This window comes from Anopheles nili, chromosome 3 (genome assembly GCF_943737925.1).
Source record: "Anopheles nili chromosome 3, idAnoNiliSN_F5_01, whole genome shotgun sequence".
Classification (NCBI taxonomy): Eukaryota; Metazoa; Arthropoda; class Insecta; order Diptera; family Culicidae; genus Anopheles; species Anopheles nili.
The window spans coordinates 65,620,044-65,641,547 of NC_071292.1; the positions used below are offsets into that span (position 1 = coordinate 65,620,044).

At 48.0% G+C, this 21,504-nt stretch overlaps 1 protein-coding gene across 1 annotated transcript in view; it reads left to right on the forward strand.

Annotated features, from left to right (window-relative positions):
- The window catches only part of LOC128724834 (uncharacterized), a 112,096-nt gene that overhangs the window by 18,602 nt on the left and 71,990 nt on the right, over positions 1-21,504 (forward strand). Inside the window, exon 2 of the mRNA XM_053818556.1 lies at positions 1,143-2,258. Within this exon, the coding sequence (XP_053674531.1) occupies positions 1,143-2,258 (1,116 nt within the window). The remainder of the gene's footprint in view (positions 1-1,142; positions 2,259-21,504) is intronic.

Here is a 21,504-nt window from a genome sequence, read left to right on the forward strand (position 1 = left end):
GAACTCAGTGCATGCACGATCGTGGCGTAACCCCTGGCTAGTTTTCGAACCGAACCCACTGCCCGGCCACATCCCACGCGATGGACGCACTCCAAACGGTGCGATATTTATTGGTTGTTTGTATCGTAATTTACTTCCTCGGCGGTTTGAGAAAACCGGTGAATTCTAGTGTGGGGTAGCCACCCACGAGCTAAACGGTCGTTCGAAGCGATAGTTTGTTTTGGGAAAACATTCACCGTCCACCGTCGCATCATCGGCCCTACGTTCATGTTTGCACACCCAGGGCTGAGTCCGGCACCGAGAAGGAGTCCAGCAACACTTCACTCGTCCATCACTCGTCCACCGCTCGAGAACCGGAAGTTTATCGATGCTAACTGATTTTACAACCTGCCACGGGAGCGAAACTCGTTCTACCGTTCTCCGAGCCGGCTGCAGGGATACCAGCGATGCTGGCCCTTTCGTGCCAGGGTGATGATGATGATACCGGCACATCGAGTTTTCCCGTCGCGTGGTCATTAAATCGACCTCGAGCACCGGTCCGACAACCGAGCATGTGCTCCGGAAGGCGGGTAGATAGTTTTGGGGAAATTTTATAGCCCAACGAGCTATTTGTAAATGATCGAAATTAGTTAAATGTTCCATTCCGGTGGGAAATTAATTACCACCGGTGTGGCTATATTTTGGGCCATTTACCTGTTCCGATATCCGGTCCGTGATCGCCGTTTTCCTGCCGTTTATTGTGCGTTGGAGCGTGTATGCGTGTAGGGTTGATTTTTCCACGTGGTAACTCCCGTTCCACTTGCTGGGATAGAAGGCTTGACTGTGGGTAACGTATCGAGCGATGGTATTTGATTACAGACGGATATGGGAATGCGTATCGGTTGGTATCGGTAAAAGTGCGTAAACGTGCCAAGTTTGAGTAGGCTGCGAATGTCTTTTCCTGATTGATTTTCCCGTGTAGCTGTTGTGTGACGAGAACTAGTTGCCATCCATTCATTCTTTGTAGATTAAAATTGATAAAAAAAAGTTGAATTCACATTGATTTAAAGAAATTTGGAACTATAAATTTTTATTGAAATTTCCTCTTTACTCGCTTGAATGATTTTTAAATGATTTTTCCCCATTTCTGGCTCCTTACGCAGGTCCAACGGCCGAGGAGGGCAATGCAACGGCAAACGCAGGCAACGGTGGCAGTGAGCAGCAGCAGCAGCAGCATCTGGTCGGTAAACCGGTGGCGTCGGCCCCCGGGACGGCTACGGTGGTCTCGAGCACCCCAACAATGGTGAGCGCAACCACGGGCGGGACGCTGTTAAGCGGGCTGGAAAAATCCGGCGTCACCATCTCCGCCGAAGCGTCCCGAGCCCTGCAATCCCACGCCATCCAGATCGCCCACTCACAGATGGTGACGACGAGCTCGAGCCCGGCAACGGTGACCGTGGCAACGTCGCAACAGCAGCAACAGCAACCTCACAACAACATCATCCTGGTGCGTGGCTCTCGATCCGAGAACGGTCAGATCATTCTGCAGAACACGCACGAGCTGCTGAGCCTGCTGAACGACGAGGACAAACCGATCTTCCTGCAGCACCAGCGCCTGACGACTGCCACCGCCGGAACGACCACCATCGGGAAGGCGCACACCGCGAAGGCACTGAGCGAGACCTCTGGAGGGACTGGTGGCGCGAGTACGATCCTTTTCCAGCCCGCCATCAAGGGTGGCACACTCGAGGGGCTCAGTGGCGTGGGTACGGGAGCCAGCACGATCCTGCTGCAATCGGATGCACTCAAAAAAGGCACCACATTGGATGTCGGCTCGACGACAACGGTTGGTGGCGGTGGTGGTGGACCGATCTTTCTGCAGCAACGTCTCAGCAAAAATGGCACCGAGGGTCCGATTTTGTTGCGCACGCTCAAGCGCCTTGATAAATCACAATCGATTCTGGTGATACGCAACGCGACGACCGCTGGAACGGTGACGACGGCCGGAAGCACGGTGGTGGCAGCTTCGGCGGCTGCCGCTGGAGGACTTTCCGTCTCGACGGCTGGTGGAGCCACGCTCGCGAAAGTGAAACCCATTTCGACGCCCACGACGACAGTGGTGACGGTGACGGCTGCTCCGGTTGGTGGTGCTGCTGGGAGTGTGGCTGCGGTGGCCGGTGGTAAGGTGCGACGTGGACAGGATGATGCGGAAGAGAAAAAGGAGACGGTTACGGTGACGAAGGCCGTTCACAAATCGAGCAATATGCCGTTGGGAACAGGTGAGTGTGGATGGGTTGTTCGAAGGATTTGTTGGATAAAAGGGATTAGGATTCGAAGTAGAACAATCACTCGAATTGTTCTTTGCATTTTAGCAATTAACGTTGATATAAATTAGATTCAACTTTCTTGAGCTCAACTTTTACAAAAAGCAGTCATAATCCTTCCATAAATAGGTTTATCTTACTCGAGCTTAATCTTAAGGTTGGTTCACTTATTCCACGAGGATACAAAGCATGATAAGTGATGATTAAGAGTTACACACCTTCGCTCGGTTTGATGAATTTATTATAATATGCACGGTGCAGATTAAGCACATTTACCAGGAAAGTCCCACCATCAACGTCGAAAGGGTAAAAAAACAACCGGTTTGACGTATTGAATCGCCATCATCCACTCGAATCACGTTTCGCGTCCGCAGGTGCACGGGATTAATATTTTCACTCTCGACTCAAAGCCGTTAATAATGCGCCCATTTTGGGGACGGGAAAGGACAGAAATATTGATCACCCTGCGAAAAAGCGCACGGAATGCGTCGCTTAACGAACGCCGATATCGACGGTTCATCATTACGGAGCTCGCTACGATTCGGACTGCTTTGCTGCGGGACTGCGAGTGAAACACCTCATAAATTATGAGCCGTTTGCCCGAAAATAAATAAACGAGAACCAAATAAAAAAGCAACTACACTCGTACAAGGCCAGGAGACGACATAAATCACCGTTGCACCCGCGTGACGTGTCGGATTTGGAACCGAACCGAGCGATTGCTTTTATCTGGGCTCGTTCGGGAAGTGGTTTTTCTCCGTCCTCGGCAACACGCCGTTAGGCGCCGGTGGATTGGAAAGTAAAATTGATTTCGTTTTCTTCCATCCACTTCCGGGTGGACGGAATTAATTCAACACCTCTTGTTGGGTCGTCGAGGATCGCAAGGAATCGCGCGCTTGTTGTGCTACATCAAACAAAGCAGGGTGACCGTTGGAGTCGACGCAGATAAATCCTTTAACGCCCCATTTCCACCCCAAACCCATCTACCGTGGATGGGAAAGCATCGTGAAAGTTAAGTTTTTGCGCCACGACCTTTCGCATGTACAAAGAAAGCAAGCACCCACAACTCGCTTATTTTGTTTTTTTGTTTTTGCGGTGAAGCTCGTAATTTGGAGCTAGGAAATACTTGCCGGGGAAGTGATTTTCCGCTCTGCGGGAGTGATTTGCGATGGAAAACAAGCGGGCAAAGGCTGGCAAGTAAGGCCAAAGGGCAAAGAATAAATTGAACAAATCCTGAAGCCGACCAAACGGCCCTTGGAATTGGAAGAGACTGTTGAGTCGCGCTTAACTCATTGTTTCCGGAGTTTGTTTGCTGACGATGAAGTTGTGCCGAAATAAACCAACAAAAAAACATTTTCTACCCCTGTCAAGCCCGGGTCTGATAATGAGTGTTGTACGAGACAGTAACCGTGCTGGTTTGTTTTTTTTTGCTATCGTAAATGCGAAAACGATTGATTGAGAGAAGAAAATGTTGTGCAAGTCCCTCCATCGACAAGGGTTACATTTTTCAACACGACATTTTTCAAACCCTTCGATGGGGTGAAAGCAACCGTTAGACGTCAAGTGAAAACAAACGCCCGAGTAGGCGTATTTTCCCCAATGAATATCCTTCCACCATCGTCCTAGAACGGGGTATGGATCGGTACGGGAAGTGAGCGAAAGTGGAAGAAATATGGTGCAACCGGAAGAAACTTCGGCAATACTCTTTGATCCAGCGCCACAGCAAGATGCTCTTTCATGTTATGCAAATCGAGCGTTACCCGCGAATGGAAAGGTGAGCCGGATTTCGAAGGGGGTGCGAAATGAAGCGACAAATGAGTCCGTAAATTCGACAAATCGGCGATTGCTGGTTGATTGGAAATGGGTGTTTTTGGTGCCGGGCGAAACATCGATATGGCATAAATTTATTGCCCCTGCCGCTGGGTGACAGTAGTAATTTGATTTGATTTTTCGTTCGATGAAAATCAGCCCTCATGAGGTGGTTGCAGAATTTTTAAAATAGAGAAGTATTTCGAGAAGTATTTTTAAAAATATATGATCACAAATAAACTAAAATCAAGATTTCTAGTATTTGCTATAAATATGTTGCCTGCATTAAACAGCTTTAATGTATTTTTCCATTTTTCGTCGCCTTAAAACTTACTTAAAATATGTTGTGTGTTTAAGGTATTTCAGATTTTTTTTACCCCATGTTACTATGCCTTTATCGTATTGCAACCGTTGCACTTGTTAAGGTTTCATCGTTCGGACCCTAAAATTTGTCTATGTGGCCATTTCCAAATTGCAATAACACCCGACTGGACTCGAAATGCGAACCCATATTTACAACATCAATCCCTCCAGTATCGCTCTACTCATCGTTTGTACAGCGCGGGTTGCTTCGATTGCAACCGTACCGTGCGAAGGACACAAATATTATTAAATAAAATCATCACGAGAAACATCTTGAGCGGTGTCGAGAGCTTCCCATCTCGTTGGTATCGCTGGTCGATCGGCCAGGATTGGGGGGACAATTTGTCAGTCCCAGCCCAGCCAAGTGCAAGTGCAAAAGTTCAATTGCAACCACTTGGCAGGATGGCAGCCTTTCCCTCGTGCGCTTCGGCAGAGCAGCAGAAATGGCGTCAAAATATTGTACAATCATCGGACTTGTATGTGAGGGTTTCCCGAGCATCCGGGTACTCGATGGTTTTTCCAAGCGAATGTTGAAAAATCAGGGAAAATAAAAAGAAAAGTAACGACATGCCAATACAGCGACGTTCGTTGCAATTGAGCGGGAACGGAAAGGTGTTAAGGAGTCAGCAGTTTTTGCTCTCTTTCGTTGCGTGTTTCTGATGCGCTTGCAGAAAACATCGTCCTTGCTTCCTGGGAGTCTGGAATTTTGCCTGCTTGTGGTAAAATATCTCTTCGGAAAGAATGGAATCAGCCATTCTTATTCCTGCTGAGAAGTATTGTAATTTTCCCGCATTCTATGATTTAGAGCAATGAATTCTACAGTTTGCTGTGATTTTTTGTATCTAAATTTGCGTGTAAAATGTGTCTTTACATGAAAAAATATCAATTTGAAACCTTCCACTCATTAAGCTCATAGGAGGATACGAATGTGAATTGATTTCACCGAATCTCCGACCATCCAGCCTGTGCGCGTCAGAGGGCCGAGGCGGCCCATCTTTAGGTAGCCCTCTCACGTATGGGCAGAAAATCCTACTTTATCAATTTTTGAGCGTAAACCATAAGCACGGCGGGCGGAAATTGAATTACTAGCACGACACCAAAGGGCCAGTCAGCGTCCGGCCGTGTGACACCGGCCCGAAGGCGAAACGATGCTTCGTTGCCCATTTTTCTTCTGGCCCAACCATTCCGGGCCGGTGGCAATGGACACCATCGGAGCGGCGCAATAATCTTCATCATCGTTGGTGTCATTATCGACACCATCATCGATGGAACCAATCACCAGGATACCGGACCCGGCGGGTCGATTCGCCCTGCCGGGAACCGCCGTTCAATTGGTTTCATCAATTTCGCTCCATCGCATCGGGTATTTTTGCCACCCCCTGTTTCGATATTTTGGCTACTATTTGTCTATCTCGTTCCCGTTCGCGACCGCTCGGGATATCACGTTCAAGGACGCCAGGAGCTTCACATTGGAAAGCCGTCCTCATAGCGCCAATCGCCTTACGCCCTTGCCCTTTCGGTGTGCTAATGAATTAACTTGTCTAAATAAGAAATAATTAGTGCATGCGATCGTGGTCTCGTGCCTACGTTCCGAGAATCGTTCCGGTTGGACTTTCTTACACTTCCGGGCGAGTTTGTGGTTCGAACGCGCGCGCTTTCGAAGGGATGGCGTGCCCGAACCGGGTTTTCGGCATGCCATCTACCCTCGGGGGCAAGGAATCAATTTGCGGCCGACCGGTCGGCTTCCCGGTTTGCCGATCAATAATTAATTGAATTTCGTTTGCCTCCTTTTCACGCCAGCGCTGTGGGAGGGGCGTACGTTGGCTAACCGTATTTGGTGGGTTGTTTCCAAGGGATGCTAGTTCTTTATTTGCGGTTCTCCCGACTAGGCAATCCTGCGAGACTCCCCTGGCACGAGCCGCTGAACGACGGTGTAGGGAAAGTCTGAGGAAGCGTGTGGGACCGGTTGCTAATTACGTGTTCCTGTTTTCTTTTGTCACCTGCGATAAACCTATTTTCATGCTAGAAACGTGCATATTTTATCAAAATTATTTGCTATTCTATTAAAGTACATTTGGGAGGGCATTTCACACTGCATTTCGTTCAACTAGACGCAATTTTTCTTTTAATAGAAGAAACTGTATCGTTTAATCAATGTTAAAAACCAATTTGTTACATTGCTTTTTTTACCATTTGCTTTTATCATTACCTTCCATGTTTATCAGAAATGTTCAACGTATTGTAGAGAACGATCAAACTATTAGTGTGAAGAAAGGTTTTCTGTTACAATAAAAACCTTTCTACATCAAAAATGTTTGCTTTGAGTCAGGATAACAAAGGCACCTACCAAAAATAGCGTAAACCACCTTCCAAAACCCCATGAATACAAATTACTAAGCGCAAAGTTTACATTTGGTCGAAAATTAACACTGCAGTCTCGTAAACAACTCCCTACACTGCAGACCCATGAATTGTGATTGATTTCATTTCGGTGTGTCAGGACAATGCTTGGAGAACAAAAACGCAAACAACAACAAAAAAAATACCATCACGTTAAAAAACTTCTTCCCTGCTGGCTTGAGCCCACCCAGAGTCAACTCGTTGACGTTGCAAAGTCTTAATTTCTTGTCAACATGATCTCGCCGGCACGGTCGACCGTCACCCGGCGAGCGACCGTGTAAACGTTTCCAAACAAATCGGTGAAATCCCTCCAGGACCTCAGGGTGCTGCTGGAAGGATACCGTGCCAGAAGTTGACCCATGCCACCCGTCAACGGTTTGACCTGCAGTTAATTTGCGATCATCATCTGTATCCCTCCGCTTACAACGGCCTGCCGGGCGCACTTACGGGCGAAACGTTGTACCGGCGTTCTGACAAGGACCTTTCGTCACTTATCTGTCAGATGCCGTCATCATTCATTGGGTCCGGGTCGTCCGGGGGGGGGGGGGGGGGGGGGGGGCGAGAAAACGACCTTCGCATCCGCTGCGCCACGGAAGATGGGGTTTGTATTTTTTTTCTCCTTCTCCTGTCTGTCTGTGTGTTTGTGTGCTTGTTTGTTGCCTTTCGCCTCATCTGGAGCGAATGAGTTTACATGAAGACATTCCCTGACAATGGAGCAATTTCAACCTGTGTCTCCCGGCGTCATCCGCCCCCGACGGCCAGTTAATGGATCCGGCGTTTGGGTCGACGGGTGAGCAAATTTTCCCGGCATCTTTTCGCTCCCTCATCTCGCTCGTTTGCAAGGTGTCTATGATTTTGTCTCTTTTGCTCGCATTGTACGCAATCTTGGAACGCTGGGTTCGAACGTAGGACCACTCTCCGGGATTTCGCCTGCAGGAAGGCTAGGGTTGGCCGATGATGATGCAATCCGAAAGGCAATCGTCATCGGATTCGCTTCATCGCACCCTCGGTGCCTTCATTATCGGGGATTTTGTCATCTCCGCGACGGCCGCTGGCCACTTTTGACCTCGAGTGGGAGCTTCCTATGAAATGGGAAGCCGTATACTACAGCGCTGGGCGGGATCGAGGATCGTTTCGGTTTGGGCAAAGAAAAATGAGAAACGTTCCGGTGTGGGAGTCAAGTGACGCACGAAAAGGTGAAAAATACAACAACACCAAAAAACGGAAAAACACGATCAAACGAAACGCGCTAGAGGGCGCTTCACGGGCAAGGTGCCCTGAAGGAAGGACATAATAAACCGTTTCACCGTGACAAAGCGTGAACAAGCGGAAGAAGCTTATGACATTACTCGCTCCCTATTAAAGGCTAATTAGCTTTACACTTTTGTCTCGTCAACCCTCACGAGTGGTTGGGCGAATTTAGTGCCAGTTTACGATGCGCCACCCGCTGGCGGGTTGCGTTTTTTTTGGATGAAACGACGCCATCTCCGTGCGAGATCTCGTTGCAACCGGATACCTTCAGATGGAGCGAAGGTACTAATGAAGCTGGCTCCCGACCGCCGGAAAGAGGTGACGCTGTGGAGCTACATTTATCAATTATCCGCGGAACAGGTGCAAAAGCCTGCTCCCCAGCTCGGTACTCATTATGCGAGCGCATAAAGCACGAGATGAGCAGAATAATGAAGGTGGATTTTACAGAGCGACTTTTGGCAAAATGTGGAGAAACATTTGGTTTTGTCTCACCCGGGGGTTTGGGAGAAAATTTTTAATGATTTTTCTTTATAATGAACCATCTGAAGGATCCAGTTTCTCTGCCAATTGTGTACCATTTTGAGCAGTGCTTGACAAATGTTTTACAAACGAGAGTTTTTTCTTCATGCTGGAACAAAACGGTTGCTAGTGAACGTCCTAAACGTCGGTTGCTAGTGAACGTCCGTTGCGGTTGTAAAAACGCAAACCAAATGTAAAATGCAAACGATCTTGTCCGTGAACAAAACGCGAATGCAATTTCAAACGATCGTTGAACCATCTTGAATCCTTTCACGGCTTACGATGAGACGATGGGCGCCATTAAAAAGGACCGCGTAGACGAGTCGCGATAATATTCCCATCAATCGTGGGACCCTCGTGACGTCCAGGATCCTTCCGTCGATCTCGTTGCCTCCTTCAGCGTTAACCGTGGATTCATTTTCCTATCATCTCGAGCAACCCAGTGCCTGAGGGTTCTCTTTTTTCTTTCCTAAAGTCACTCGTGCTCTTTTGTGAGCTTTTGTCGAAAATTTGACCATCATTTTGCGCCACCATAGCGGGAACGGTGGTTCCCTGGGGCGGGAAACTGTTTATAAAAATGGGACCACCCGGGAGAAGGGCACCCAAGAAGGGAGACAAATTAAAATTCAAGTCGCATCTCGAGGACACTAATTACTTAAGCCAGCAGCGTGAGGCATAGGCCGCCAGCGACGGTGACGACGACGGCGGCGATGATGACGATGGCGAAATTTCGTGTTTCTCTCCGGTGAAGTGGCGATAAAAAAAAGACGAAATATAAAGAGAGAAAGAGAGAGAGAGCGAGACAGTGGGAGGACTGAAATCGTTATTAGTTTTACCATCCTCTAAAGGTTTCCGGTGCACTTTTTTTCTTCTTCTTTTTGTCCCTCTCGGGAAAACGCTCCGGATAAGCACCCCCCCAGAAAAAGGTGATGGTGAATCCACCGACAACAGGGAGGATATTTCTACCCTCGTGTTCGGTAAATCGTTGTTAATTAAATTATCAACTCGTGAACGGAAGAAAAGAAGACATGACTCCGGGTCGGCCGACGTCGCGTTTTATCGCTTTTACATTACTCGCTCACCTTTTTCCTTTTGCGCGTACTTTTCGGCACCACCGGGCCAGCCATTTTGACGGGGCCATTCCGTGCATTTTCCCCGAGGCTCGTGTCGCCCTAGCCCGAGCCCATTCCGCGAGGCATTTATCTTTTACGGCAAGCGGATGAGGCAGTCGTTTGTTCGCCCTCCCCGCCACAGGAAAGCCGGTTGGCGATGGGAAAACGCCGCGACATGATGACGGTGCTTAACGAAATTGAACGGAATAAACGGACGGGATGAAGCGAAACGAAGCGGGAAACCAAGCAATCTTTCGTTCCGCTGATAGGGCTGTGTGAAGCGCGGCCTGAGCAAAGGGAAATGACAAAGAAAATGGGAAAGAAAAGCCCACCGGTTTCCCAAGCATCGGGAGGTGGTCATTCAATTTTCTCTCGCAAACCGCGTGCCGCCAGTGTCCACGTTCGAGTGTCTCGTCGACTTGGGCCTTCAGCGAAGCAAAGCACTCTTGTTACGCCACGTGAAAGCCTACTCGTTACGTCTTCTTCACCGGGCCCGAGGGAATGATGAACCGGAAAGAAATAGATGACGATGGCGAGAAAAGAACGGCGCAGCATCGCTGACGGACACGGTGTGTGTGTGTTGTGGAAGACGGAAACCATCGAGTTCACGAGCTTTTGGGCTTTATTTTGATTTATGGCTACGGTTTTTGGGGAGGGTAGAAAAGCAGCACCAAAGGACATGCAGCCGTGTTCCGCAATGAGTGATGAGTTTTCCATTCAGCACACCGACAGAATCGCTAACCGGAGAACGCGCTTCACGGAGGTGAACTGCTAACCCGAGCCTGCTTACTGCCCCGTGCCAAGCGATGGCTAATCTTGGTAGAAATGGGAAAGCCTGCCTTCGGAAAAACGGTGCGAGATTATCTAAGCGGATAACGGTATCGATCGAACAGGTTGAAAAGGTCGCTCGGTTGCTTCCGCAAGCGGCGTGTCGAGCGGAGTTCCGAAAGGTTTCATCTTCCCGGGGAGGTAATTGTTTGAGATGGTGTAAATCTCGTTAACTTTGCCGGAAGATAAATGTTTGCCTGTTGATCTTGGAGTTTCCGGCGGTGCGTGAACTGGGCGATGATTGAACGGGTTGATGCATCATGAAGCCGTTGCGAATATTCTCGAGCGTAAATACGATTTCAGATTAGAGAGGTGGCTGTTGAATAGGAAAAAGGAATCAACGTGAGGCTAGGCGAAGATTGCGAGAGATACATTTGAGATGTTCTTCCGTTGCCTGTGCTTTACCGAAACAATGTGCAATGACAGATAGGTAACTTCCGGTAGCGAACAATCAAAAACAAACGAAGTTAGTAGTTTTGCTGTAGTTCACGCGCTCTGCCAGCTGCGCAGGAAAAGTTTCAAATTAAGCAATAACACAAACATTTGAAAGGAACAGTTTCCCGCCTGCGAGCCTCAGAGGTCACCGTTTCCGCTTCTCGGCGGGAAGACGCTCGTGCTCTCGCAACAACTCTTAGATGGACTGCACTGCGTTCTCCGTGTGCATACTGATAGGGCACCGGAGCCCAGTGGTGGCAGCAAACGGAATCCGACACAAACCATGCCATCTCGTACACGCCGGGTGTAGTTTTAGTTACCAGAAGTGAGTTTGCCATTTCATGTTTTTTGTCTTGCCTCTTTCCGGCCGGTTAAACTTTCTTCGCTTTTGCTGCCGGTGAGCGTGGTTTGGGGTTTGTGTGGAAGGAATTTTCAATTCCATCAAAAGACCTGCTCAAGTTAAACCACAGACTTTCAAATCGGGGGGGCCTTGGGTGGACTTTTTGCGGCCAATTGCGCCCTCGTGTGCGGTTGTGTGCTTCTTTCATCTCAAAAATGCATCAAATTGGATGGGAAGCCAATAACAAACGGTTTTCATTGGTTTCTGAGAACCGAAAAAAGTACTTCAATCGGAAACACACACAGCATAAAAACACGACCAGCAGAGCATCAACAAACTGGAGGAGGTTTTATTTTGTGGCAGGGATTTAGCAGGTAGTTTGATCAATGACCTTTAGCTTGCTTATAAGCATAGACATACGTTAACTCACAACGGTAGACCTGCTAACCCATCACGGAATGGATGCTTGAGTTCAGCACCTAAAGTAAAAGAAAGATTACTTACGCTTTACGCTGGATAACCGCTTTATTGTGTACCAAACATCCCAACATCGCCATAAACCGTGGACGAAAATACGATCGACAGTTGATGTAAGAAATTTTGCAAAACAATATGCGAGTTCTACGGGGCATTGTTCTTGCTATCGTTTCAGAGAGTGTGGGGGTTTTATGAAGCGTATTTATCATGCTCGTCTACCCAACCGCCAGACGACATCGTTAAAATGGATGTTAAACTCCACGTGACCCTCGTTACGCACCACTTTCGATAAAGACATAAAGTCTATCCCCGGTCTATTGTCAGTGTCGCAGGAGGCTGTGGAAAGAAAAACGCCAACCTTTTAATAACTTGATAAAAAGTTTGACTTTCGTGCGGTTGAAGTGCGGGAGGCGACACAAGCACAATGATGATAAACTTTATGTGTTAACGCCACGGCTAATAATAGCTTTCGATTGGTTTGATGGCGTGGGCGCGAAAGGACAACAAGAGAAAAAAAAGGAAGATTGGAGCTTTAAAAATAACCAACGGTCGTGCGTGCTTGGGAGCTTGGAGAAAACGGCAACCATTGCGTTGGTGGGTCCACCCCTCGGTCGGCTCGGGTCCGGAAGTGTTTGTCAATTGGTTTTTCGTGCGATTTTCCATCCACTTTTGGGCAGTGCCACGCGTGCAAGCTGCGCACCCGGACAGGGCAGGGATTTGGTTTGAAACTTTTAGCCACCACCACCACCACCACGGTCCATCCGGTCGTGGAGGATGTCGCGCAATAAAATAAGTTATCCCCCGCACCGCATTCTCACACGCCGGTTGACCTTTTTTTATGAGTTTTCTTCTGATGGAAATTCTTTCACACTTTTATCTGCACCCGCACCGTTTCCGGAGAGCTGAGCCTTAGTGTCTTTGCAGTGCCATCTTCCGTTGGACGACGCAGGCCATGGTTTGGTGATTATTTGCATTTTATTTCGTTAATTTTCGGAAACATCATTAACGTCGTGCAGGTCAGAGCATGCCATGGTTTTAAAAGGGGGTTAAAAATCGAATCTCCTTTTCGAGAAACCCTATCACGATGGAGACTCATGGAAGCGTGGTTTATTTTTAGAATGTTTATTGTTTCACCACGAGCCCTTTACTTCACACGAGCATCGATTGTGTTGAGGATGCCGGTGACAGATGTAATTTACCCAACCCCCGTGCACGGGCAACGGATCGCGCTGACGTCGTCAAAAACGATGCCGTGCCAAGGAAGGAATGCCTTCAGGAAGGAAGAAATTTATTTTATCAGTTTCAAAAGTTTACGACTCTAGTTTCTACTCGGGGAAACTTTCACCCACTCACGCTTCCGAACCGACGAACATATGCTGTCGAACGGAACGGTGGTCCCCAGCAGGAACAGAGCGCGAGAACGCTGTTGCAGCCGGCTGAAGTCGTGAAAAGATGTGTCATTTTTCCTCTCGCTTTCCACCCTCGGCTGGCTCGGTGTGACTTCCGATGTTGGTTGGCGCGAGGAGGAAATCAGATTTGTGATAAACGTACAGGACGGGATGCGAGACGAGTGTGGTTCCACCCTCGTTCAAGAAGGAGGTCGCATTTGGCGTCCAAGTCAAGCGTACACGCGAAGGACGGAGCGGCAAAAAAAAAAACGGATGCTATCGAATTGATTGCACTTTAACGTACGCCAACCGCAACCGATGGCAGTTACGACTTCGGGCGGTGAAAAATGTCGGAAAAAATGTAGTCGGTAGCAGAGGTGGAAAAGCAAACTGTTTGCTTTACAAACTTCACTCCAGTGTGTGTCTGGAAAATGGTTAAAGCGCTAACTGATGCTAATGATTTGTCTTTTTTGTTTCTCATTTCAGGTGAGTTTCGAGTTCGAGCTGAGGGTGATTCCAACGAACAGGTTTGTATCACATTGACCCCTTTGGCTACCTCAAACATAATGCAAACAACAGGAAATATGAGTACCCTTTACAACAAATGGCCATCCATTTGAGAATGGTTCCAACCACCATTCGCAAACAGTCATTAAAACGTTGCACGTTATCCGTTTGGCATCTGGGGTACGATTTAATCACCTAATGCCTGCACAGCGTTTCATGCCAATTAATCATCATGTGGCGGCGCGTTTCCTGTCGCTTTCCCACGGAAAGCACCAAACCGGCTGGCTTATCGGCTGGCGGTAGTGTCAAGTAACAAACAAATTAATTTCGCCTGCTATCGGGATCGAAATCGCGATCGGGAGGATTCAAAACTAGCAGCAAAAAAAAAACGAACGCGCACAACGAACGCTGTGAAATGTTTTCCATCGTTGCGATACCGGTCAATGGACCAGTAAATCATTAAACGAAGGGAACGAATTTTTATTTTGCCTGTTTTGCCTTTTTGCCGTTTTTTTTCCTGATCCTGTGGACTAATGCGTGAAAAAGTCCATCGTCCCCCAGCCCCGAAAAACCCTTTTGTTTGGTCCCACACCGGGAATGGTCGGGGTGAAGGCTGACGCGTGGCGTTCCACTTTTTACCACTAATTGTCGGTCGTTTATTATAACCGAAACCATTACCGGGAAATAAATTAGCCAACGGAGGCCACTTTCGACGCCCAGCCGTGCGCTGACCGCAACCTCGCGAATTTGGCGACCAATATTTTACCGGTAGCACGAGGTACAACAAAATAAAAAGCCAACCAACCGATGGGGTGGTTTGCATAGAATGCCAAAAAAAAATAATAATAAAACAAGGACCTTCTAGCCCTCACTGGTACTCGGTCTCCGCGAGCCGTGTCGTGTCGATCTTTCGCGTATCTAATTTTTATGTTGATGTTGGTAAATATTTCATAAGCAGCGTGGGTGAAGGCGGGCGTCAGCCTATTCCTTCACTCCACAGCCCTTTCCGGCATCGGTTCACTACCTACCTAACACCCTAACAGGGCCTGCACTGGATGGAAATACCAAAAAAGGGGTTCGGATGAGGCTAATGGATGGGCCTTTTTGGGGGGTTTGCCCGAGGTTGGCGATCCGTGGCGGAAAAAGTTTGTTTGGTGTTTGATAAGGGATCGGCGTTTTATAATCTGAGGCGTTTACCCGGGCACGGGTAGGCACTATCGGATGATTCAGACCAACCCCCAGCTTGTGGGTTGAGTTGACGGAACGCTAACAGACCGTTTAGAATCATGGCTACACCACGGAAAGGTGGCATTAAACATTAACCAGTGGTGGAAGTTAAACCATCAAAACGCACTGAATAATATAGGAACTTGAGCGAATAAAACAAGCAAACACCAAAAAAAAAAAAGAAAGACTCACCCGCACTGCGAGTACTCGCACCACGGGCACGGGTGAAAAAGATTTAATGACCTTGTTAGCGACATTACGCCCATTAAAATCTGTCCCCGAGTGGTCGTTGCCAGTCGCTGCCGGGGCAGGGACCGCAAATGAACGGTGCACCTGCCAGTGCGCGAAGAAGGTGGCGTTTAATTTGCTATCATAAAAGAATTATGCTGTCCGCAAGCACCCGCCAGCTAGGCAACGGATTTGTGTCCGGTGGTTCGTGTGTTTTTTTTTGTTCCACGACTCGCTCAAACGCACGTGTGACAAATAAAACAGTACGATGCGACTGCCCGAGAGTCGGCTGCCGCGTGAATCGTAAAAGCCGTCAAATCTTGTAATCATAAAAATCAACCCCAGGCCCTCCGTTTGTACAATAGAGCGTCGCGTTTGGTTGGATGTCCCCGCGTGGCGACAAAATATGTGCCAGCGTTAACGAGAACCGGTACGAAAATTCATTGCCTTTTGATGTCCGGCATCAGCACCGCGGGAGATAAGAAAACCGAGGAATGAACTGGCACTGAGTGGTTTGCGGGTTATATTCGCGGAGCGATTGACCAAGCGAAAGGAACTGTAATACTTACCTCTTGTACAACCTATATTTATTATGTCACCTTTAGTTCCTTCGATTCAATACGAAATCATGTAGGCTACAGCTTCGTATTAATGAAGAATTTTACACATTTTTTTTGAAAAAATATTCGTTGGAATTAAAATAGAATTTACGAAAATTTTGTCATTATACTTATTAATCGTGTTGAAAGGATTTATTTTAATATCTGGAAGCATATCACTTTGATTGCATATATCTTACTCAACTCTTAGCGCGAGTAGAATATTTAGTCTCAAACAACTCTGCAGAATCGAGTGTATCGTCCAACAAGACCAATTAATATGACACTCTCCAGTGGCAACCGTCCACGAGAAAGACGGCTCGTGCGCCCCATAAATGACCGATAGCAATTATCTTTCGTGCGTCTCGCGTGGCTTATCATCACGGCTGCCCATCAACCGAAACGATCACCAGCTTGATAAGCCCACCATCGTGGGCTGTTGTCTTGCGATGGCGATGACAGGGCTCCGGAATGACAGTTCATGTCCATGACGGACCGCGGTTTCCGTTAGTTCATTTCAAAACCCACCAAAAAGACGGGCCGGAAATGGAAAAAAAAATCCACCAAGTTTGAAGCTAATTTGCCTCCGAAGAAGCTCGGTTTATTTGATGGTGGTTGGTTTTGAGGTTAGGAGATAGTTTGCCGCTCGGCTTGACATGTTTTAAAGCCAGGCAAGGTGCAGTACGTTCGGTGATGGGCGAAGGACATTCCAACCACCCTTTTCCGGACGGCTGTCGCACGACAAACCCACCCAAGCCTGCCAGAACCCGGTGTCTAACCTCCGCGAAATCAACCGTCTCGACAGCTTACCCAGGGCAGCTGAAGGCAGGTTCCGTTCCAGCAAATCCGGCCCCTCGGTGCGAGGAAAAGTTCGGGAAAAGTTCCCTTCCGCGCGGAGGCCTGCAACTGAGCCGGTTTCAATTATCATTCCTCAGACTTATTATTAGCTCGTTTTACACGAGATTATTTGGGGTGTGGTGGCGTTTCAGGGTTGCCGGTTGCCGGTTGCCAGCGAGCCCCCGTTGTTTGACCTGACGATTGTTGCTATCCGGCCAACGATGAAGGGTTAATTTTCCCAGCCGAGGTCGAGCCACCGCGAACACAAGTACTAGCCGACTCGGTGGAACGGACGTTCACGGTTCATTTTCTGGCGCGTTCGGCGCGTGCTACGGTGGACGGAAGAGCAACGAATTTAATTTATTTCACCCATTCAAACCGGAAGACCGATGGCATCCGCGAGTTTTCCGCGAGTTTCCAGACGAGGCCGTTTGCCACGAGCCGGTCGCCCGGAATGATGCTCTTAAAATAAGCCAAACAAATAATTTACCGTACATTGTGGTCGAAAGTTTTTGCCTCACTATCACTCGTGCCCGCGTGGTAGATGACGGGAAAACTTACTCAAATCGTACGGTGCGTTCTTGGGTCGTCATTAGCATAACCGACCGGTCAGCCGCCCGAGCATAGGGAACGGTCTCGTGCGTCGTTCGCAGAACCATTTCGCTGGGCGTTGTTCACGGACGGGTGGGTTTGAATAATGAGGAGCTCGTTGAAAATTTGTAATAAATTTCCTTCCATAACGAGCCACCGTTCTCGGTTTGGGCTTACGTTTGAGAGGCGCTGGATCCTTGGCGTTAGTTTTCAACAAGTTCCCAAGTTCCCGTGGACCACCACTTGTGAATTCGGCTGGCGTTCATCGTTCGCTTGCCAATCAATCAATCAATCGGTGCAACTTGATGATGGTACAATATTTCGTTGCTAATATGCTGGCTGTGTATTTTTTCACGCACTCGCAGCTGTTTTTCATCGTTCATTTTGAGTGATGCTGAATCCAAGTATGCCCTGTCTTTTGCTGTGAAAAAATTCCTCTCACATACGCCTGGTAATGAGCTAATCGTACCGAGCAACTCATCACCAGTGCGTCATTTGTGCACACGCTTCTGGTTCGGAAGGGAAATAAAATATCACCACCGATGCCATCAAGCAGCAGCAATGAGCTGTCGCATTCCGCAAATCACATTCCGCGGCCCACAACCGGCTGCCGATTCGCGTAAATCTCTGCAACAATAATCAAATTATCGCACACTGATGAAGGGATAATTCGGGAAAATTGCTCCACTAACAAACTCCACGCTTCACCGGTCGGCGCTCGGCGTTTCAGTCACCCGGTGGTCTCCCAGTCTCAGGCCAATGCTTATGATTTATGATCGAAATTGGATCCGTCGCGCTGCCTCGCGTCCAGCAAACGCACGTTGGCTTTTCGGCTTTCGTCCTTTGCGGGGGTGGAAGGACGCCTGAGAGCCGTTGATAATTTATTGCGATGGGAATAAGATGGGTGGGCCGCGAGCACACCGGAGGAATTTCCCGACGAACACCTTCGACACCGTGGGCACATTAATACACCCCCGGAACGACGCCTTTTCGTCGTCGTCGTCGTCGCGCTCGGCCACACGGCGGCGAGGGTGGCGTATTTCCGTGTCGTAAAGTATCCGTTTTTGGTCACCCGGTGCAAGTGATGGTGAGGTAGCGAGTGCGACAAAGTTTACTTACTTCCGCGGTTTATCGAACGGTCGCATGGGTCGTCCGGAACCGTGGTCGTCCGGGGCGTGGAGTGTTGGTTTTGTCGCGCGGGCAAACCGGATTACTGGCTAATTGAGTGACACAAATGATGAATCGCACGTGAAAGGTGCAAATTGTTCCGGTGGCTGAGGCGATGGGTGGTTCGAGGAAAGCGCCAGGAAGGCGCACGAATCGAAAGCTGACATCTGGAATCCGGCGGGGATTATTCGATCATCGGCTGGGGTTTTGATGGGTCGAGCTTTAGCCAGAGCTTATCGTAAATAATGCAACGCGTGGATGTTCAAGGGGATTTTGGAACAAATCTTTTGAAGGCTTCCTGAAGAAGGATGATTCGCAAGGTGGGCTGTCGCTTACATTGATCATACTTAATAGGGACGATACTGGTGGCGTTATGCTGCTAGCTGGGCAGTGTGAAAGAAGTTAGAGCCCGTGGAAGAGAGCTGATTAGCTATTCAATATCAATTAGAACTTGATCCATTAGATTTGCTGGGTCAAAGCTTTAATATCATGGTAATAACCACATTTGAAAATGTTTAATGAGTAAGTATAAACATATTCATTGAAACAGCGTATATTAAGCTTAAGAGCAACATAAATGTATTTATTGAAAGTTCAAAACTACTAATGTTATACAAATTCATTAGCTATATTTATGAAAGGAACGGATTTCGATCTGACGCGATGTTACTGATTAAAATCATCAAATTCATTCTTGAATGCTGTGTTTCGTTTTGATCTAAATAATTTTTAAACTATTCACGTTTACGTTAAACCAAGTATTACGCAGATAAATAAACTCAATGAATTGAATCACAATCTCCTTTTGCGCGACCAAAACAGCAAAATCTACAAACTTCAACTCGTTTTCTTTTCTTCGCAACGTAAAGCAGAAAGGAAGTGATAACAAAAAAATAACGAAATTTCCTTTTTGGCAAACAACTTGCCCGTGCTTTCGTTGCCTGTGTTGTCACGTAAATCACCACCATGCGCACCCTTCTAGCTTCTTTCGGCCCTCAAGGAGCCTTCTGTTCAAGTTGCAACCCAATCGTTTTTCATTTCACTACCAAAGTCACCGAATCGATGAACCTCAAACGGTTGCATGCAACTTTGGTCGATTTTCCGTAAAACGCTTGCGTACAAGTCGCGTACACCAAATGGACTTCAAGCAAGGATTCACTAAGGAAAAATCGACGAAACCGAACCACCCGAACCGTTTGCTACACGAACGCTACCGAAAACGCACGAGTTCGTTCGCTAAGGAAAAACCACAACAAAACAGCTGAATGTGCCGTGTCGGAATCCTGCTCAATCGTTTCTTCCCCACCACACGCGGTGGAAAGCGAATCCTTTCGGGTTTGGTGGTCCACATGGGTAAAAAACCGGAAGCTTGTTCTGTGTATTCGCTCACTCGCTCCTCCTGACATAGCGCGAACGATGGTGTCATCTTACTCGGTCACTCGTAATCGTTGCTCCCCAGGATAATTATCCTCGCAGGCAAATAGAGACGGTCCTTTGACGATCCACTCGTGCACGTACGGTTGGCTCACTCGAGCACACGCCAATTTCCTACGGACGTGCCGTCGTCCTTGTTTTTCGTCCCCTTTTTCGAGTGGTTCTGTGCTGCTAGCCCCACCCTGCCCATCCAAACCCGTCGCCGAAGGGGGGAAAGTTGGTCCTGCTTCGGAATTTCGGGACCGGAATGCTCGGGCTGGCGAGAAACTGGGCTTTTGTCAACCGCGGGCCAACCCGTTACTTTCAGTGCCGTTTATCCTGCCGCCGGGATAGGAAGCTCTTAACGCCTGGAGCGTGCGCGTGTTTTCGCCCACCCTTAGTTTTTTCCTCGCGTCTTTCCACACACAGTCTCTCTCTCTCTCTCGCTCTCACTCTCACTCTCGTGCTCTCTCTCAACCTCTCTCTCTCTCTCCGTACATGTGTGTGTGTGTGTATGTGTAGTGTGTACGTCGTCGTCTCGTGTCCGTGTGTCGATCGTGTGTCCTTGTTTGTTGGTGTAAATGTGCCCGCAAATGCAATTGCGTGTCCAGTGACGGGGATACACTGGAAAGAAACCCCCCCCAAACAAGTCCGGGAGTCACCTGGAAAAGACCTCATCCAGGGGTCCTTCAGGAAACCGGAGCAGGTCCGCCAATGATCCGAAACTAGGGCTCGGTGGCGAAATGAAAAGTATCGCAAATGCAGGCCAATCTGTGCCCTTGAAACTGCACACATATTTTAGGGGTCGAAGCAGCCCTTCCAGCAGTAGCAGCAGTGACCCCTAGAGAAAGCCAAATCCAAGCAATGGATGGAATGGACCTACCTTAAGACCGATAGGAGTATGGAACCAATGAAAGCGAACTAATCGTCGCCGAAATAATCCTCGCTCTAAGCCAATCGAGCGCAAAGTCCTGTAAATATCTCGATGTATTTGGTTCGGTTTACCGGGTGAGAGAGAGAGACCCTTAGTTGCGATTCGATCCTGTTTCGTTTCGTGTGTTTGTGTACTTGTGCATCGATGTCGTGTGAAAATCGTAGAACGTCGGTGTTTCCGTGGTCTAGATGTGGTTTACATTGATTTTCCAAGTTTGAATGTCGTACCACTTGATGTCACTGTCGGAGTCGTTAGTTTAGAGCTGATCGAGGAACGTTTGAACAGAATCGAGCATTCAAACTGGACCTGGGCCTGAATAGAAATAAGCTCTTAGCGACCGTCGTTAAGACCGTTTACTGGTAAAAGCAATCTTCTCTGGACTGGAGGAGTTTTACAATAGATGTTCGTAGTAAAAATGTCACCAAACGAACGAAACCCACTAGTTTGTCGCTATGGGACCCCAAAGAGGCAAGAAGTTTTTTCTTAATTGTGGAAAGGTAGTGAAATTCTTAAAGTAAGTGTAAAAGGAAAACCAATCCCCATTCAAAGTCGTTGATCGTTCGCATTCACTGTATAGAGCAGATAATTCACGGTTAATGAAGCAATCAATTGCTTATTACTGACCCTGATAAGTATATCTTTTGGACCTTTCGAACGGTTTACTCGCATTTGTTACCGAACGTATGTTAGAAATTCTTTTGAGAGATGGATCAAAATGAAACGCTTTCCTTAGAAGCTGGAGACTTGAATATGCGCTAAGAGCAGGAAAAAGATGA